We start from the raw sequence: 20,479 nt of genomic DNA, 5'->3' as shown, positions 1-20,479 counted from the left end.
TAAGGGATGGGATCACTTTAGAGGTGTGGCCTCACAGGAGAACCTCAGCCCACAAGAACGAGTTTTGGTCAGAAACAGGTCACAAAACCTATTTAGAAGAGCCTTGGAAGAATATCTGCTGTGAGCCTAAGCCAGTCCTGGGTGTCCAGAGATCGCAAAGCAAAGGCTGGGAGACGTGAGCAACATGCACTGGACAGATTGCCTTTCTCCATGGCATTCCCTGAGCCGACTCAGCAAAAGTGGATGGAGTTTGCAGACTTGCCCTGTTAGGGGTTCCTTGTGGCAGTCTGTATAGCATTAGATTGAGTTGACTTCTGAACAAAGCGTGCTGCGTACCCCTTTCTGATGACCGAAAGTTACCAACGTCTGCTATAGTCCACTCATCACGGGAGTGAAGTGTCAGGCAATTAGCCTTTGAAAGACTCAGCCCTAGTCCAGGAAAGGAGCAATAATGTGATATGAGTTAGGTACTGAGCAGAAAAAGATCATTTCCAGTGGAATCAGTGCATACAACAGACTTTCATGTTCTGAGGTCCAGACAGTACCCGTGACCCTCTTATCCCCATAAGAGTGACCGTAATTCTTTCGAGTGAAGATCCTCCCAATTCCCTCACCGAGCCTGCTCTAGTCTCCCCCTCGACCTTTGACATCAGCTGACGAAGGGCTATTTGTTTTTCCAATGCTGTATTAGAAAAAAAAAACAGAAGGGGTCAAATATCAAATAATGTATTTAAAATTCTACAGCTCTGGGTGGACAGTCACATTTCAGGGGAAATGAGAAATGTTGTTTCCAGTCTGGGGAAGCCCACCCTTTCTGATCCTGGGCTAACGGCGCGCTCCGGCCGCCCCCGAGGACCTAAGAGCCCGGGCCTTAGCCCCGCCCCCTCGCCGGACAGTGGCTGCGCTGCCCGCGGGCCCCGCGCCCGGCTCCCTGCGCCCTGCTCCCCGCTCCCCTCAGCGAGTGCGGCCGGCGCGCGCGTGTGGCTCTGTGTGCCTGCATGAGTGTGTCCGTGGGTGGGAGATGAATTGGAGTCATACGACTGGGTGTTTCCTTCCGAGTGGTTTTGATCAGCAATCCATTAGGGGATCATGGAAAGTATTTTTTTTTTTCTGGCTAAAAGGATGAAAACTGAGTAAGTACGTAGAACTTTGAACTCGAAACGGAATGAAACAAATACAAGGCAAACCCCGCGGATGGTAACCATGTCCCTTCAGACCCTGTATTCCCTTTTTCTGTTAAAAGCCGGGAAGGCTTACAGGAAAGTGGCAGTTTAAAATGGAAAGAAGGGAAGCAGTTAAGAAACATGAAAGGCTGAAAGCAGGACAGCTTTAAAACCGGAGGAAAAATGAGGAACTGTTAAGGCAAGCTGGCCCGCCTCCAGCCGTGCAACAGGCACTATGGTATAAACCTATTGCGTTCTCCGGTGCTGTTTTTAGACTCCAGATTTACTTTGGTGTTGTTTCTCTTTTCCTGTGAAGCTTTCACTGTGAGCTTAAGGATGTTGTGAAAAATAAGGCATTACCGGAAGCAACAGTTTGACAGCCTGGAGTACGCTCAGGTTATTAGTTACAACTATTATTATTTTGATGTCTTTTTTTAACCGAGGCCAACCACTTTTTACTGTCATCCATGGAAGGGCTCTTATTAACCGCCGCAGACTTTTGGGACCGATGATTCTTTGGCAGGATACTTCGGAAAGTTCTTAAGTGGGGATGGAGCTATCTTGATTTGATTTAAGTTGTCGAAAAAGAAGACAGATTTGTGTTTTTCATGCTGACAAAAAATAGCTGCTATGACTTTTCCGGCAACGTGGACAGGGGCCAAGTGAAGCTGAACTGGTCATGGTCTGTCGTCCAGTGTTCCTTTGTCGTCGGCGATTTTGCCCCCGGCCCTTCTTGGTGGGCTTGGTGGTGGCAATCTGTCTCTTCTACCAGACCCTGACATTCCGGGGGGCAAGGAAGCTCACAGCTGCTGTCCCTGAGGCTGCCCCAAACACACCCACCGAAACCCAGGCAAGCAGATGCAAGGAAGGATTGTCCCTGGACAAGCAGTGCTTACTTCTCTCCGATAAGGCACAGGAAGTCAGAAAGGTAAGGCGGTCATAAGCTTAACCTTGACATTCTCCGCAAAGATAGCAGTCTGCTTCTCTCTGTCCCTTCTGTAAGACTAAAATTAACTTCCATGAGGTCTGAAAAGGATCAGACTGTATACACAGTCCAGACAGTGACCTTATGACAGTGAAACACATGTTAGCTTAAACTTCTTACGTTTACTTCCAGAGAGTCCTGGTCATTATTTTCTCTCTCAGAATTTCACTTCATTTCAGCTAAATGAAATAGACAATTTGGAGGAGATGGGAATGATGTGAATTCTTTCTAAAATACAGGGATTCTGAGAGATCTGAAGATTTACAGTTCAGGAACAAAAATCAAATATTCATAAAATTTGGTAAACGTTGAGTGTCTCTTTCCTCAAGGCAGTCAGTATGAGTGGTCAGACCATTCCAGACTTGAAGTTACTGCAAAATTACATTTTATAATTGGTTAAGTCTATTTGTCACATTTCTAAAGCAATACATTTATTTTTTGAAGCACTTAAAAAATAGTATAATAGGCTTCTTCAAAAGAATTGACACGGCATTTTATTGCTTATAGAATTAGAAAAATACAGATTATTCCATACTTATACTATTCTAATTAACTTTACTAATCTTACTTGTCAAGTGTTGGAAAAACACGAAACATAAGTAAATACACAGAATTTCTATTTTAATATACCACTCTGTTCATGCCTGTTAGTGAAATGAAGACCTTTAAAATAATCCAGTCTAGAAAAGAAACAAAAACACACACACATATTCATGATAGCAAAACCACTGATTTCTATGCAATAGTGTAGCAAGATAATTTAGGAATCTGTAAGTACTATCTTATATCTAGAGTAGATTTAGGTAGGTCCTATGATCATGGTTAGTGTTTGGAGCAGAATTTCTTGTTGAATACCAACACTTACTGCTACCATTATTGCTAACACCACACCATCTTGTTTAAAAAATTCTTTTATGTATTTCATTTCAGACTCATAACCTTTTGAGCTAGGTAAGGTAGGTATGATGACACTCAAAGATGTTTAGGCAGGCCACGTTATGACATGATACATCCACCTGGTCCCTACTGCAGGGAAGATGCTCTAAAAAGTAAATTCAAAGCTCTGATAACAATTTGTGAAACCACAGCTGTAAGAACATACTGAAATACGAGATAATATCAGGTTTGAACAAAGAAAATGTGAAGACTTTTGAGTGATTATTTTATCAACAATGTCAAGAAATATCTTGACCAAGAAATAGGACAAAAAAGCAGATAATATCACTAGAAACATATCGAGATGAAACTTCAACGGCAAGTGTGAATCAAATATTAAATTAATTGAAGAATTTATATTTTTTGTTAATTTATACCAGCATTAACTTAACTCTTATCTACATTTTTAATACATCAAATTTATGATGGGTGTAAACTATGACTTTGAAAGTCACTTCTTGTTTGTTTCCAATAACTATAATTTCTTTAAAAATATTTGAGACGGTTTTGCTCTTTAAGTACCTAAAATTTTTGCTAAGAACTTTGGACAAAAAGGTTTTTATTCATTAACTTACGGCCTTTCTTACTCACTACTTGACTTTACGGTGACTCCTGTTTTTGACTGTAACTTAGGCATATGTTAACTGTTATTTGTAGGCTGTCACAGAAAATTCCATTTCAGCTTTGGACCTCCTGCCACTTATAAACCATCTGAAACTTATTGGCTGCTCGTGTAAAACATTCACTCTAGAATGTTCTTCACAAAAAATGCCTAACACATGATGATTTTTTTCCACAGTCTTAAATATTTTAACTGTAAGCAAGATTCTGAAGTCACAATTATAGTTCAGAAGCTCAGTGGATATGAAAACTGAATTTCCAAACATTTGCCATGTACTTCTATTTTCAACTTAACTTGGGCCAGCCTTTGGTTTAGAGACAGTTTTTATTAGACAGAAAGTATCATGTGGAAGTTAGTTAAAATCCAATATAAATTAGTTCTCCTTGTAATATATGTTCCAGAAAAGAATCATATAATAATCACTTTTTGAAGATTAAATATTCTTTCAGACAGCTAAAGTGAAGAAAGAAATGTGTTTGGAGTACATACATAGATCCTTCTCAAAAACAGCTACTTAAGAAGTTCATTAAAAAGATAACTGATAAGATGCTACCTAGATTTTCCTCAAGACCTAAAATATAGCTTTTTAGGCATTTTATAGAAGATGCATTGTTTCTATCTATAAATTTTGGGTTTTGTTATTACTTTTATTGGCAAACCAAAATATTCATTTTACTAGCGCTTTCCCTTACTTGTATCCATCCATCTTTAGGTGACTTTTAAAGTTACCTAAAACAGCTGGTTTTGACCTCAGGTTCATGGATTCCAGAAAGTATTTGGATGTATAAGATGTCTACCAAACCCAAGCATTTTATGCAAAAAATGTGTGTACATGTATGTGCTGTTCTCTGGGAAAAACTATGATCCTCTTCAGATATTCAGACCTAAAGAAACACTAGGAAATAAGACAATGCTTAAAAAGCAGTACATTTCAACTTTCATTGCCCCTTCAGGAAAAGTTGGGTCTGAGTTTATAAATCTAAAAAAGGAAAAAAAATCTTAACAAATCCACTAGAAGACATTTGAAAAACTATTTCAGTGAATGCTATAGTGTCTGCAGGGATAGACATTCTGAAACCGAAGTATACTCATAGCGTATTTCTCAAATCATAGTTTTCATACTTTCATGAATAAGCAATAAGTATTTCCCAGTTGTTTTGGTTGTAGTTGTTTCTAAGAGAGGACCTTTTATGCTTTACCAGCCAAGTAACAGAGCGTTCTGGAGTAGCAAATATTTAAAGGTAAGTGACTGTGCTCTTTACACCTTTGTAACTGGGATCTGGTTCAATGTCTAAAACTGTTTTCAGCACAGATTGAGATCATAGTATGGTATATGCCAACTTTCCGTAGTGAGGAAGTGCGCTCCCTCCTCTGGCCAGATTCCTTTTTCCATTCGAGCTTTACAAACAGCCTTGCTAAGCAGATGTAATTTTGTCATTTTTTCTGGGTTTTCTCCCAATATTAGTTGCTTGTGCTGTGTCTTAAAATTATTTCAACTTAATATATAAACTGAAGACAATTTGAGTTCTCTTCACTGAAGTAGGTCACACAATAGATTTATTTATTTTCCTAGAATCTAACATTTCAATATTCCATAACATAGGAAGCACATTAAATTATAAACAGACACAATGGAAGAAAATTTCCTTGGTAAATGCTCCTTTAATGGAAACTTAGCTCTTTGGGGAATATATTTGTACTCACCATAGCCATGTGTTTCTGATTATCTCTTGTTGATGTTCCACAAGGAGACTATTTCTTTGTTGTTTGACTCTTTGTTCTCCATTTCTTCTTGACTATTTTCAGTGACAGTTCCCCACAACTACTCTCCCAGTGTCCAACAATAAGCCAATGCAGATAAGTGAATGTTTTCACTACAAATACTTCTTATTTAATCTTTTTCTGTTTCTAATAATGCATGATATATTTAGCATTTGAAAATTCTAAAAATTACTTGTTTAGTCTAGGTTTTCCCAAAACAGAACCTATGGCAAACACTTAAATGATAACATTGTATTGGTTGGTGCAATCCCAGGAATATGAGAGAGGGGGAAATAAAGAAAAAAGGAGAGCAAACACAAATGGGTGAATTATCGAGAGACATTTCCAGAGAGGCCGTATTAAACTACTGCATCTCAGAACAGGCACCGGGGGAAAAGGGCAAGAAGGACAAGCAATTTATCTGTCTCCTGGCTTTCTCTTTCTTCTGTCTTTCATTGGTTAGAGTTGGTCCCATGCTACCTCTAAGTAGTGTTGCATGGATTCTCTGGGTGGCCATGGGGGAGCCAGCGCCTCGGTGGGTGCAGTGCTGCCAGGTAAAAGCAGGGTGGACCCTCCTTTCAATCTGTAATGTGCATAGGAGCGTCCAGGTCTCTGGTGGGCACGGTGGTGAAAAGTGTCCATAGCTTTATGATCACAACAGTGGCATGAGTAATGCCCTTTGGAGGGGTAGGGCAGGGTGATCTAGTGTCTGATCCAGTAGTTGTGCTAATTTTGCTTTCTAAAATCCACAGAGAATTTCTAAATATGTTCCTACTCTTGGGAAATAGCATCACTTTCTTTAAATGAAATATTTGTACCTATCTCACTGAGAGCTCTCCTCTCCAACTGAAAAAAACCCCTTCCTTCATCTTTACCTTTTCTCCTTCTCATCCCTTTCATTCATTCATTCATTTTCTTCATTTATTTAGTAAATATTTGTTGAACAATTTATACTTGCCAGACACTGTGTCAGGTACTGGTGATACAGAAATATACAGCACTCTGAGACAGACAAGTAAATAAAGAGAATGTTAGGGAATCCATAACTTTAAGGCAACATTTTGAAAGATGAGAAGGAACTAGAAAGTGTAGAGAAAGAAAAGAGTATTACAAGCAGAAAACACTGCATTTGCAAAGAAGAAATTAAAGAGTGTGTGTGTGTGTGTGTGTGTGTGTGTGTATGTATGTATGTGATGTGTTGAGGGAAGCAGAGCGAGAAGGCAAATAGATGAAGTAGAGAGTTCAGCAGGATATAGATGTCGGAAATGTGGGCATGATAAGGAGTGTAGATTCTGTCCTGAAGGCAACAAGGAACCCCCAAAGAATGAAAAGCAAAACGTGGCACGAATAGAGAGAACACTCCAGAATGCACATTGCAGAGTGGACTGGATGGGATCGAATTGAAGGCAGGCAGACCAGTTGAGATGCTGTTTTAGAGATGGGAGTTGTGCGACTGCAAAGCTTGCCAGCAAACCACCAGACGCTCAGAAGAGGCCGGGAAGGATTTCTCTACAGGTTTCAGGGGTAGCATGGCACTGCTGACACCTTGATTTCTAGCTTCTAGCCTCCAGAGTTGTGAGACAATACATCTCTGTTGCTTTAAGCCACTCAGTGTGTGGTACTCTGTAATGGCAGCCCTGGGAAACTAATAAAATTGGGGAGGCAGAATGGTTCAGCATGTGAGCTCTCAAGTCAAATCAATAGCACTTGTTACCTTGCTACCTTGGGAACATTTCTTGACCTCTTCAGGATTTTCTTTCCTCACACGAACATGCATATATTATCACCTTACAAGACTACCGTGAAGCTTAAATGAGAGAAATCATGTGAAGCACTTGAAGTGTCTGGCGGGTAGGAAGTGCTCAGTTAGTATTAACTATCAGGATAATTATTGTTTAATCTCTTTGAGGATTTACCCATCTCTGTAGTTTCTATAGACCCTAACATTTGGCCTTCCCAAAGTAGGTGAGCAATGAGTTCTTGCTGGCAGTGAACGTAAGTACTTGGGTAAGGAGAGTCTGAGATGAAAGATACATTGAGTTTCTCTCCCTGTTCTCCAGCCTCTAAGCTATTGCCTTTTCGCAGTAAAATGAGCCTTTAGAACCAAGATAAAACCTAGGGAGGATGATAATGTCACTCAGAGTGAGGCCTGCTTACCTCTAAGCAAGGTCTTCGGTTTGGGCTGAATTTTTTTTTTTTTTTTAATTTACGATGCTAGCACTATCCGCACGTTGTAGCTGAGGATATGGAGAGATGAGATGGGTGTAGGGTAGGGGAAAGAGGTTAAGATTTTTGACACTGAATAAATATTTATCTATTTGTTTACTATCTGTCTCCCTACATAGAATATAAGCTCCTTAACAGCAACGACTTTATTTGACTGGTTTATTGCTACATCCCCAGTGCCAAAACAGTATCTGATATCTCATGAGCACTGAATAAATATCTAGTCAATGAATGAATAAATAAATGAATCATGAGTTTAAGGGTCAGAGACAGTCCTCTTTAAAGCAGAGGCCAGGAGATGAGAGGAACTCCGCCCTTCTCTCTTTTTGCCTTCACTGAACTCTCAGGTCCTCCACTCTGTCTTTTCCCTGTACCAATATTCCTCGAAGTCCTTCCTGTACCATTTCTTGCACTTTTGCCTAGTGTAACGATCTTGCATTTTGCTACATTGAATTTCCTTCATCAGTTATTATACAGCTCTCTTCTTCTCTTCAGCTCATTTGTCTCTTTGGGATTCTTCTCCTCTAAATAAACATCCTCAAGTATCTACCATAAATTACAAAACAAAAAATCTCTCCTAACCTATATGCCTCGCTAAATACTTCCATCCCTCTTGGCTTCTCTGTCACCATCATTTAACCCCTCTTTGTCTCAAGCAATTTCCATTTTTTTAACACATTCTGACAAAAATTGAGGTTTTCCTTTTACATGTTTTTATATTTTAACCAGATTTGGATGTAAATATTCTAAAATAGAGCTGATGGCATCTAAAGACAGAGGTCTATGTATAGGAGTCTCTCAGGAGATGTTTTCAGCATACTAACAGGTATGTGATTTTCCTAGAATTGTTTGGGCTAATGATGAGCATTTAATGCTTGTGGATTTCTCTGAGATAGTTTTTTTGTTTGTTTTTATTAATCTACTTGCATATATTTTATTTTTTGATGTTTTCCTTATTAGTTATCTATTTTATACATAGTAGTATATATATGTCAATACCAATCTCCCAATTCATCCCACCACCAGCCCCCCACCCCGCTTTCCCCACTTGGTGTCCGTATGTTTGTTCTCTTCATGTGTGTCGCTATTTCTGCCTTGAAAAACGGTTCATCTGTACCATTTTTCTAGATTCCACATATATGTGTTAATATACGATATTTGTTTTTCTCTTTCTGACTTACTTCACTCTGTATGACAGTCTCTAGGTCCATCCACGTCTCTACAAATGACCCAATTTCGTTCATTTTTATGGCTGAGTAATATTCCATTGTATATATGTACCACTTCTTCTTTATCCATTCATCTGTTGATGGACACTTAAGTTGCTTCCATGTCCTGGCTATTGTAAATAGTGCTGCAATGAACATTGGGGTGCATGTGTCTTTTTGAATTATGGTTTTCTCTGGGTGTATGCCCAGTAGTGGGATAGCTAGGTCATATGGTAATTCTATTTTTAATTTTTTAAGGAACCTCCGTTTTGTTCTCCATAGTGGCTGTATCAATTTACACTCCCACTAACAGTGCAAGAGGATTCCCTTTTCTCCACACCCTCTCCAGCATTTGTTGTTTATAGATTTTCTGATGATGCCCATTCTAACTGGTGTGAGGTGGTACCTCACTGTAGTTTTGATTTGCATTTCTCTAATAATTAGTGATGTTGAGCAGCTTTTCATGTGCCTCTTGGCCATCTGTATGTCTTCTTTGGAGAAATATCTGTTTAGGTTTTCTGCTCATTTTTTGATTGGGTTGGTTGTTTTCTTAATATTGAGCTGCATGAGCTGTTTATATATTTTGGAGATTAATCCTTTGTCCATTGATTCGTTTACAAATATTTTCTCCCATTCTGAGGGTTCTCTTTTCGTCTTGTTTATGGTTTCCTTTGCTGTGCAAAAGCTTTTAAGTTTCATTAGGTCCCATTTGTTTATTTTTATTTTTATTTCCGTTACTATAGGAGGTGGGTCAAAAAGATCTTGCTTTGATTATGTCAAAGAGTGTTCTTCCTGTGTTTTCCTCTAAGAGTTTTATAGTGTCTGGTCTTACATTTAGGTCTTTAATCCATTTTGAGTTTATTTTTGTGTATGGTGTTAGGGAATGTGCTAATTTCATTCTTTTAAATGAAGCTGTCCAGTTTTCCCAGCACCCCTTATTGAAGAGACTCTCTTTTTTCCATTGTATATCCTTGCCTCTTTTGTCATAGATTAGTTGACCATAGGTGCCTGGGTTTATCTCCAGGCTTTCGATCCTGTTCCATTGATCTATATTTCTGTTTTTGTGCCAGTACCATATTGTTGTGATTACTGTAGCTTTGTAGTACAGTCTGAAGTCAGGGAGTCTAATTTCTCCAGCTCTGTTTTCTTCCCTCAAGATTGCTTTTGTTATTTGGGGTCTTTTGTGTCTCTATACAAATTTTAAGATTTTTTTGTTCTAGTTCTCTAAAAAATGCCATTGGTAATTCGATGGGGATTGCATTGAATCTGTAGGTTGCTTTGGGTAGTATAGTCATTTTCAAAATGTTGATTCTTCCAGTCGAAGAACATGATATATCTCTCCATCTGTTTGCGTCATCTTTGATTTCTTTCATCAATGTCTTACAGTTTTCTGAGTACAGGTCTTTTACCTCCTTAGGTAGATTTATTCCTAGGTATTTTATTCTTTTTGTTGCAATGGTGAATGGGATTGTTTTTTTAATTTCTCTTTCTGATCTTTCGTTGTTAGTGTCTAGGAATGCAAGAGATTTCTGTGCATTAATTTTGTATCCTGAAACTTTACCAGATTCAATGATTAATTCTAGTAGTTTTCTGGTGGCATCTTGAGGATTCTCTCTGTATAGTATCATGTCATCTGCAAACAGTGACAGTTTTACGTCTTCTTTTCCAATTTGTATTCCTTTTATTTCTTTTTCTTCTCTGATTGCCATGGCTAGGACTTGCAATACTATGTTGAGTAATAGTGGCAAGAGTGGACATCCTTGTCTTGTTGCTGATCTTAGAGGAAATGCTTTCAATTTTTCACCATTGAGAATGATGTTTGCTGTGGGTTTTTCATATATGGCCTTTATTATGTTGAGGTAGTTACCCTCTATGCCCACTTTCTGGAGAGTTTTTATTGTAAATGGGTGTTGAATTTTGTCAAAAGCTTTTTCTGCATCTATTGAGATCGTCATATGGTTTTTCTCCTTCAGTTTGTTAATATGATGTATCACATTGATTGATTTGCATATATTGAAGAATCCTTGCATCCCTGGGATAAATCCCATTTGATCATGGTGTATGATCCTTTCAATATGTTGTTGGATTCTGTCTGCTAGTATTCTTTTGATGATTTTTGCATCTATATTCATCACTGATATTGGTCTGTAATTTTCTTTTTTTGTAGTATCTTTGTCTGGTTTTGGTATCAGGCTTATGGTGGCCTCATAGAATGAGTTTGGGAGTGTTCCTTCCTCTTCAATTTTTTGGAAGAGTTTGAGAAGGTTGAGTGTTAGTTCTTCTCTAAATGTTTGATAGACTTCACCTGTGAAGCCATCTGGACCTGGGCCTTTGTTTGTTGGAAGATTTTTAATCCCAGTTTCAATTTCATTACTTGTGAGTGCTCTGTTCATATTTTCTATTTCTTCCTGGTTCAGGTTTGGAAGGTTATACCAGTCTAAGAATTTGTCCATTTCTTCCCGGTTGTCCCTTTTATTGGCACAGAGTTGCTTGTAGTAGTCTCTTAGGATGCTTTCTATTTCTGCGGTGTCCGTTGTAACTTATCTTTTTTCATTTCTAATGTCATTGATTTTAGTCCTCTCCCTCTTTTTCTTGATGAGTTTGGCTAAAGGTTTATCAATATTGCTTATCTTCTCAAAGAACCAGCTTTTAGTTTTAGTGATTTTTGCTATTGTTTTCTTTGTTTCTATTTCATTTATTTCTGCTCTGATCTTTATGATTTCTTTCCTTCTACTAACTTTGGGTTTTGTTTGTTCTTCTTTCTCTAGTTCCTTTAGGTGTAAGCTTAGATTGTTTATTTGATATTTTTCTTGTTTCTTGAGGTAGGCTTGTATAGCTATAAACTTCCCTCTTAGAACTGCTTTTGCTGCATCCCATAGGTTTTGGATCATCATGTTTTCATTGTCCTTTGTCTCAAGATATTTTTTGATTTCCTCTTTGATTTCTTCAGTGATCTCTTGGTTATTTAGTAACATATTGTTTAGCCTCTATGTGTTTTTTTTTTTAACATAGTTTTCCCTGTGATTCATTTCTAATCTCATAGTGTTGTGGTCAGAAAAGATGCTTGATATGATTTCAATTTTCTTAAATTTACTGAGGCTTGATTTGTGACCCAAGATGTCATCTATCCTGGAGAATGTTCCATGCACACTTGAGAAGCAAGTGTAATCTGCTGTTTTCGGATGGAATGTCCTATAAATATGAATTAAATCTATCTGGTCTATTGTGTCGTTTAAAGCTTCTCTTTCCTTATTTATTTTCATTTTGGATGATCTGTCCATTGGTTTAAGTGAGGTGTTAAAGTCCCCCCACTATTATTGTGCTACTGTCGATTTCCTCTTTTAGAGCTGTTAGCAGTTGCCATATGTATTGAGGTGCTCCTATGTTGGATGCATATATATTTATAATTGTTATATCTTCTTCTTAGATTGATCCCTTGATCCTTATGTAATGTCCTTCCTTGTCTCTTGTAACATTCTTTATTTTAAAGTCTATTTTATCTGATATGAATATTGCTACTCCAGCTTTCTTTTGCTTTCCATTTGCATGGAATATCTTTTCCCAACCCCTCACTTTCAGTCTGTATGTGTCCCTAGGTCTGAAGTTGGTCTCTTGTAGACAGCATATGTGTGGGTCTTGTTTTTGTATCCATTCAGCAAGCCTGTGTCTTTTGTTTGGAGCATTTAATCCATTCATGTTTAAGGTAATTATCGATATGTATGTTCCTACGACCATTTTCTTAATTGTTTTGGGTTTGTTTTTGTAGGTCCTTTTCTTCTCTTTTGTCTCCCACTTAGAGAATTTCCTTTAGCATTTGTTGTAGAGCTGGTTTGGTGGTGCTGAATTCTCTTAGTTTTTGCTTGTCTGTAAAACTTTTGATTTCTCCATCGAATCTGAATGAGATCCTTGCCAGGTAGAGTAATCTTGGTTGTAGGTTCTTCCCTTTCATCACTTTAAGTATATCATGCCACACCCTTCTGGCTTATAGAGTTTCTGCTGAGAAATCAGCTTTTAACCTTATGGGGGAGTTCCCGTGTGTGTTATTTGTCGTTTTTCCCTTATTGCTTTTAATAATTTTTCTTTGTCTTCAATTTTTGTCAATTTGATTACTGTGTGTCTCAGCATGTTTCTCCTTGGGTTTTTCCTGCCTGGGACTCTTTGCGCTTCCTGGACTTGGGTGGCTATTTCCTTTACCATGTTAGGGAAGTTTTTGACTATAATCTCTTCAAATATTTTCTCGGGTCCTTTCTCTCTCTCTTCTCCTTCTGGGACCCCTATAATGTGAATGTTGGTGCATTTAATGGTGTTCCAGAGGTCTCTTAGGCTGTCTTCATTTCTTTTCATTCTTTTTTCTTATTCTGTTCCATGGCAGTGAATTCCACCATTCTGTCTTCCAGGTCACTTATCCATTCTTCTGCTTCAGTTATTCTGCTGTTGATTCTGTCTAGTGTATTTTTCATTTCAGTTATTGTATTGTTCATCTCTGTTTTTTTGTTCTTTAATTCTTCTAGGTCTTTGTTAAACCTTTCTTGCATCTTCTCGATCTTTGCCTCTATTCTTTTTCCAAGGTCCTGGATCATCCTCACTATCATTATTCTGAATTCTTTTTCTGGAAGGTTGCCTATCTCCACTTCATTTAATTGTTTTTCTGGGGTTTTATCTTGTTCCTTCCTCTGGTATGTAGTCCTCTGCCTTTTCATTTTGTGTATCTTTCTGTGAATGTGGTTTTCGTTCCACAGGCTGCAGGCTTGTAGTTCTTCTTGCTTCTGCTGTCTGCCCTCTGGTGGATGAGACTATGTAAGAAGCTTGCGTAAGTTTCCTCATGGGAGGGACTGCTGGTGGGTAGAGCTGGGTGTTGCTCTGGTTGGCAGAGCTCAGTAAAACTTTAATCCACTTGTCTGCTCATGGGTGGGGCTGAGTTCCCTCCCTGTTGGTTGCTTGGCCTGAGGTGACCCAGCACCGGAGGCTACTGGGTCTTTGGTGTGGCTAATAGCGGACTCTGAGAGGGCTCATGCCAAGGAGTACTTCCTGGAACTTCTGCTGCCAGTGTCCTTGTCCCCGCAGTGAGCCACAGCCACCCTCTGCTGCTGCAGGAGACCCTCCAACACTAGCAGTAGGTCTGGTTCAGTCTCCTATGAGGTCACTGCTCCTTTCCCCTTGGTCCTGATTCACACACTATTTTGTGCAGTCTCTGTTTCCCTCAGTCCGTCTAAGTCCTGCAATCAAATCCTGCTAGCCTTCAAAGTCCGATTCTCTGGGAATTCCTGCTCCCATTGCCGGACGCACAGGTTGGGATGCCTGACGTGGGGCTCAGAACCTTCACTCCAGTAGGTGGACTTCTGTGGTATAATTGTTCTCCAGTTTGTGAGTCACCCACCCAGTGGTTATGGGATTTGATTTTATCGTGATTGCATCCCTCCTACTGTCTCACTGCGGCTTCTCCTTTGTCTTTGGATGTGGGGTATCTTTTTTGGTGAGTTCCAGTGCCTTCCTGTCGACGATTGTTCAGCAGTTAATTGTGATTCCGGTGCTCTTACAATAGGGGGTGAGCATACATCCTTCTACTCTGCCATCTTGAACCAGTCTCTCTCTGAGATAGTTGATTAGAGCTATGTTAAATTTTTACAGTGAAATATGCACATGGATGAAAAATCGTTCATACTGAGAGAATTTTATACAAATTCGAATTTGCTTACATTAGACAAACTTTAATGAAGTCTTGATGAAGCTCATATTTAAGCAAGTTATGTTACATTTCCTTTGAACCAAGGAATTAATCAGTTTATAGGTGTCATTCTCTCTTGGTTTTTTTTTGCACAATAGTGGCAACAGCCTCTGCCTTTCTCTCTGTAAGCAATTCTGTTTCTTGTTCTAATGGAATTGGAAACTCTCATAAGATAAACCCTCTGAAATGGAAACCACTGGATACACTGACATTATAAAAATTGCTTCCTATTATCAACTTGGAGTCTGTGGCCTTTGGGGTGAAAAAATGTTTTGGTTTTACTTTTCTGTTTGGTTTCCACTGGATATTTTTTCTAGGGAGCCATTCTCACTAAAACGATGAGCTCATGTTCTAAAATAGGATTTGTGTTCTCTAACAGAAACTATACCAAAGTTGGAAATCTGCAAGGTAAAAGTCTTTTGTCAACCTTTGTACTTTACAAAGACTTGTTCAAAATGCAAACCAAAATATCTTGGTTATCAGGCACAGGGTTAAAAAAGGAATATAATGATAGAAGACGTATTGATTGAGTCTTGTTTATATATAAGGATCTTAATGAAAAAAATTTATTCAACTTTCAATTAAATTCACTAATAGAGGCTTTGGGTACTTAATAGATGAACCAAAGTAATAATTAAAAAGAGCACATGAATTTGAAAGTGCAGAATGGGTCCTATCAACGTGTTCTGAAATGGAACTGCATTGGTTTCACTAATCCTTACTTGGGGACTCTGAACAGAACCCCCCACCAGTTTGCTTGTACTGCAACCCAATCAGAAGAACTCTTTAAGGGGGAGGCTCTGAGACTCTGCATATTGATGGGGAGAACAGACCTGACCATCCCCAGCAAGGCTTCTAACCCCAAACCTGTTTAGTATACGGAATAAGCAGTCTAATAGAGCATCAGAATGTTGTGGAACAAACATGGGCTTTCTTACACATTGGTTCAAATTCCAGATGTGTCATTTACTAGCTATAGCACATAGACAAATTTTACCTAGACTTCTAAACTCTCAATTTTCTCATTGGAAAAATGAAGCTAACTAAGCCTTACTTGTGAAAACTGATTATGTGTTTGAAAACAGTAAGCGTGGTGGCCGACCAGAGTTGGTGTTCAATAAATTATGGTGTCCTTCTTGCCCCTGAGAAGCTGGGTTTAAGCTCTGACCACAAAAGCAAGCACTTTAAAGGGCTTATATTTGTTTCAATAATGCACGTATAGTACATATTTTTGATCCTCAGCCTATGTGCTTTCTTCGTTATATTTTGCTTAGGCAGATGTTTAAAGCAGTGTGTCCTATACTAACCGTCTGTCACTTTTCTTTTTGACACTCTCAGTGCAATCAAACGCAGGCACATTCCACTGGTTTTCCAGGGCTGTGCACAATACTTCCTTCTTCTCCCACTCAAGAAAGTGTTTGCCTGCAAGTAGTGGGCATGCAGCACGTGTTCCCTGATTTATAAAGTGTAAATTATTACAAATTTTGATATTTTAATTCTTTTTATAGCCAATATAGCCAATATCTTATAACATACCTCACAGCTGATCTTGACAAAAAGAACCCGGTATCTGCTGCCATTCTGACTATGACTAAGAGAGACATCTGGGGAAGAGTGGCCAGTTCAGGATGGGAGAGTCAGGCAAGGGAAAAAGCCTGATGACAATGACTAATCTATGGGAAGAAAGGAGAATTTATTTAAATAGTAATATTGCTCCAGGATCCTGGTGTTTCTCGTCGGTTTTGCAATAAGAAAAAGTGGATGGTGTCGGGCTGGTGGTGTAGACTTCTGGAAACCTCCTGAACCACCTGTTAAAAGTCTGTGTATCTGAGGCAGATCCTGTTGCGCCCCACTCACGGTCTCCAGGCAAAAGAGAACACACACAGATGGGGACCCGGAACCGATGCTGAAAAGTTGAGTGACCATGGACAAGTGACCCTTTGGGGTTCATTTTCGTGGACTGCGGCATGTGGGTGGGAATGCCTGTTACAGGGATGATATGGGATCAAGTTAGGCACGAATTAGGCAGAATGCTTTGGAAAACATGGAGATTATAAAAGGCAGGCGACTAAACATTATCACATTTGTTAAAAGGTAAACTGAGGCACATTGGAAATTTTAAGACTTTATTTGAGCAAAAGTAGATTCCAACTGGGCAGCACCAAACCTGAAGTGGCTAGGAACGCTCCGAGGGCACGAGCCCAGGGAGAGACTTTTACGGAGAAAAGGTGGAAGGAAGCAGAGCAAGGAAATTATCGATTGGCCACAACTTAAAGCCTCCTTTTCTGCTTGTGATTGGTTGTCCTTAAGTGTCAGTTTCAAAACCTCCACTTTGATTTGCTTATATAGACCACTGGCATTACAGCCACCTCAGTCTACAGGCCTACTTGTTCAATTAATTTAACACGTCCCAAAGAATAAGGCCATGAAAATATTCTCATTGCACTTGGCGCCTCTGAGGGAGAAGAGTGCATATATACAGCATAACTGTGAGTACCAGGAATACTCCTTCTTTTCTTTAAAAACTTATAGTATAGTGTGCTATACAGATGTCAGGTTATAGTTATTTTTGAAAATGCCACTAGGAGTCCAAATTGGCACTGTCACAGTTGAGTTTCACTGTTTCTTTAACAAGTGATAGGAAGTATAATAGCATTCCAATAGTTTCAGCCTTAAACCTGCTTCTTTCCTAGTGGAAAATCTAGCATTAATTTAGCCAAAGTGCACAGATGCCTCAGGAAAAATGGAACAGGAAATTAACTTCTATGTGGCAGGCAGGAACTGCCTGACTTTAGCAAAGTATCAGCCAGGAAGTCGATTTTCATACTGAGCAGTAAACCTTCCCTACTGGACACACCCAGAGGGCAGAAGTGATTTCAAATGGGTTTTTCCTCACTCCTCCATTTATTATTAATTATTTTTTCCGAGTAAATAGTGAAAATTAATAACACATCTGAAGCTTCCTACACATAAGCTAACCCTATTTATCCATGTATTTTAGCGCTATACATAAGCTATTTTTAGAGCAGATAGATTTGGAGCAGTTAATTTTCTTTTTCATGGGGGAGTATAGAGGCAAAAAGAGGTAAGCTGATTACTTTTCTTTTAAAGAAACAATGGTTAAAGTAATACTATGTCTGCTTTAAACACACTTGTTTGCTGTAGAGCAGAGAAAATGTATTTGTGAAAATATCTTCTGTCAGAAATAGAAACCTCAAGAAGCTAGAATTGTCTCCTGCTTTTAATATAAAATAACAACACTTTAAAAGGAGCCCTTCTCTGTGATATAAATGGGAGGATGTCTCATCATCCAAAGATGTGCACATGATCTTAAGCACAATTCTTAGCAAAACCCTGAACAAAGTAACCAAGTACTTGCAATAATGCAACCACTCCCTGAGAAATCTAGCATTTACACAAAACCTTCTAATAAATTACTGGCAGTTAGATCAGGGCAGGGATCAAGTTTACACAATGCCTGGCACATAAAACGTTGAATGAATGGATGAATGGGAACTCGTATAATTCACGCTGTGTGTCCAGTACAGGCCTTCCTGTGGTGGCCAGCAGTCCTTAAATTCTTCTTTTGGGTTTTCAGTTGGGTTCTTAAACACTGATCTTCTCCGGGTTCATCCAGGTCCTTCTCCATTTATAAGATGTCCTTACCTCCTGCTTTCCTGAGAAAACCAAAGCAATCTGTTGTGTTTGAAGAGGTGCTTTCTTCTTTAGGCCTGACCTATGAGATCATCTGGTGGACCCTTTAAAAATAAACTGGACTTCTAGCAAGAGAACTTACTTTTCTAGCCAGTCACAGGAAAAAAAAAATGATATTCTGCAATCCCTTACGGAAAGGATTATAGAGTTTAGGGAGTTGAAAATTTGATAACAGTATTAGATGATGTCTTATTCCTTCCTCTAAAGATAGTGCTTATGTTGTGGTATTACTGGATATTGTCATTTCCTGCCAATTTTTGATTTTTAAAGCAAAAAGTTGGCCATGAGATACTTAAACATTCTAGAATGGGTGTGTAATTTGGAGAGCTCTAAGATTTTGGCAGGAATACGTGAGGTTGTGTTATGAGGTGGTGGTGTGATGGTACAGCATCTGGCAATGCGAAGAAGATCAGGGTGGACTGGGTGGAGGCTTCTAACGGGGAAGCACAGAGAAGAGGGCTCTTAGGGCTCAGTCAGGCTGAGAGGAGAGTTACCCAGGGTCGTCCTCAAGCTTGTGTATTGGTACTGGCCAGGGAGCTGAAGGGACAAGATGAGGAGACCATAGAGTGTGAACAGCTACTCTGTTCACTCTGAGTGAACAAGGGTGCTCAGAGTAAGCAAGCAAAACATGTGTGCCAAGGCATAAATGTGCACTTCAGGAGACTTGGTCTACACATTTGATATAAGGCAGGATGTTTCCTTTCTGCAGACTTTGGTGTCTAGATGTTTAACACGCGTTCCCCCATTCTTTTTAACACTTTGAGCCCCACATGGGTAGGGTGAGGCAGAGTTCCTCTGGGTTTGTGAGATGTGTGCCTCTATCCTGTAGCCTTTCATTCACCCAAGAACTGGAGCTGACCTTTGCTGCCCTGGAGATGCAGGACCACCTGCATGGAATGTGTTGGCTTTCCATCCTTAACCATCTGTGCAATTCATGGGGACCCTGGATTTCTGGGGAGAATCCAGATAAACTGGTTGCTACTTGGATGTGAGCGCTGAGGGGAGACGAAAGGAGCCGGGGATGCTATCTGCATGGATTGACAATATTAGACACTTGAAGTGGCCTTAGGAACCTCTCCTGGGAGTATGAATGTGGTGACTGGATCGACAGTGGATGGAGAATCTTAATCGCCATCTCAGTGCCTGAATTCTGTCCTTGCATCCAGCAGGTGTTTCATTTAGGCTGGACTCTCTATCCAGGGGAGGGCATATTTGCCATGGTGCTGGAAGAGATTCTTGGCTGGCCACCACAAGTTTTTTCATGGTGGCCTGATGCAGACGCCTGGGGTCTTAGTGTGTGCAGTGGTGAAGTGCTGAGAGGACTGCATGGCTAGGAGGAGAGTCGAGATCATAAACTGGGAAGGATGGGTGGTGGGAGGATGTGCAGCAAGCCTTGTAGTAGGGACAGTGCAGAGAAGGGAATAGGATTAAAGTGGAGAATGAAGTGAGTAAAAGTTAATAGGTAAGTCCTATGGAAGGTCCTAAGAGCAAACAATGGTGACCATATTTCTAAGACCCAAAGAGGGAATATAATCTTGCTAAAGGCTTTTTGTATCCTGGTTGTGAATTTATTTATAGGACATTAAATCATATTTAGTTGTGCAATGAACATACTGCCTAATTTTTATCTGGCACCCAAATCTAAAAAGTGTGTCCATTGTGTATATGGTGTCAGTGGCCATATTTTATTTTCATAATGAGATGTTTGCTCTGACACTGGATTTTTAGCAGAGAAGAATAGTAGAAATGGTGATCCATTGATTATTTTTAAATGCTTTAATGCCCCTAATATATAAACACAGCCCTTTAATATTCTCCTTGTGACAGAACCCTTATGAAATCATTTGACTGAAGTTTGTAGGGTCTTAATTCTGTTAAATTAATTAAACAAGGAGCCCATTAGACCGAGGTGGCTGTGAGGCTGTGTGGGCCTCTGTAGGCAAACCAAAATCTAATTCTGTGAATGGCTCAGGGTTCCGAAATCAAAACGCCAAGGATGACCAGTCACAAACAGCCAGCTAGGCTTTAGGCTACAGCTCATCAATAATTTCCTTTCTCTGCTTCCATACTTTCTCTATATAAGTCTTTCCCCAGCTCCCGTTGGCGGAATATTCCTAATCACTTCAGGTTTGGTGCAGT

At 39.5% G+C, this 20,479-nt stretch overlaps 1 protein-coding gene across 1 annotated transcript in view; it reads left to right on the top strand.

Moving 5' to 3' along the window:
- Positions 1-870: 870 nt before the first annotated feature.
- CPED1 (cadherin like and PC-esterase domain containing 1) overlaps positions 871-20,479 on the top strand; it is a 297,515-nt gene continuing 277,906 nt past the window's right edge. Inside the window, exon 1 of the mRNA XM_033420398.2 lies at positions 871-2,091. Coding sequence (XP_033276289.1) covers positions 1,843-2,091 — 249 coding nt within the window. The 5' untranslated portion in view covers positions 871-1,842. The remainder of the gene's footprint in view (positions 2,092-20,479) is intronic.

This window comes from Orcinus orca, chromosome 9, assembly GCF_937001465.1.
Source record: "Orcinus orca chromosome 9, mOrcOrc1.1, whole genome shotgun sequence".
NCBI lineage: Eukaryota > Metazoa > Chordata > Mammalia > Artiodactyla > Delphinidae > Orcinus > Orcinus orca.
Note: the sequence above shows the minus strand (reverse complement) of the source record. Positions and strands in the feature narration are given on the sequence as shown.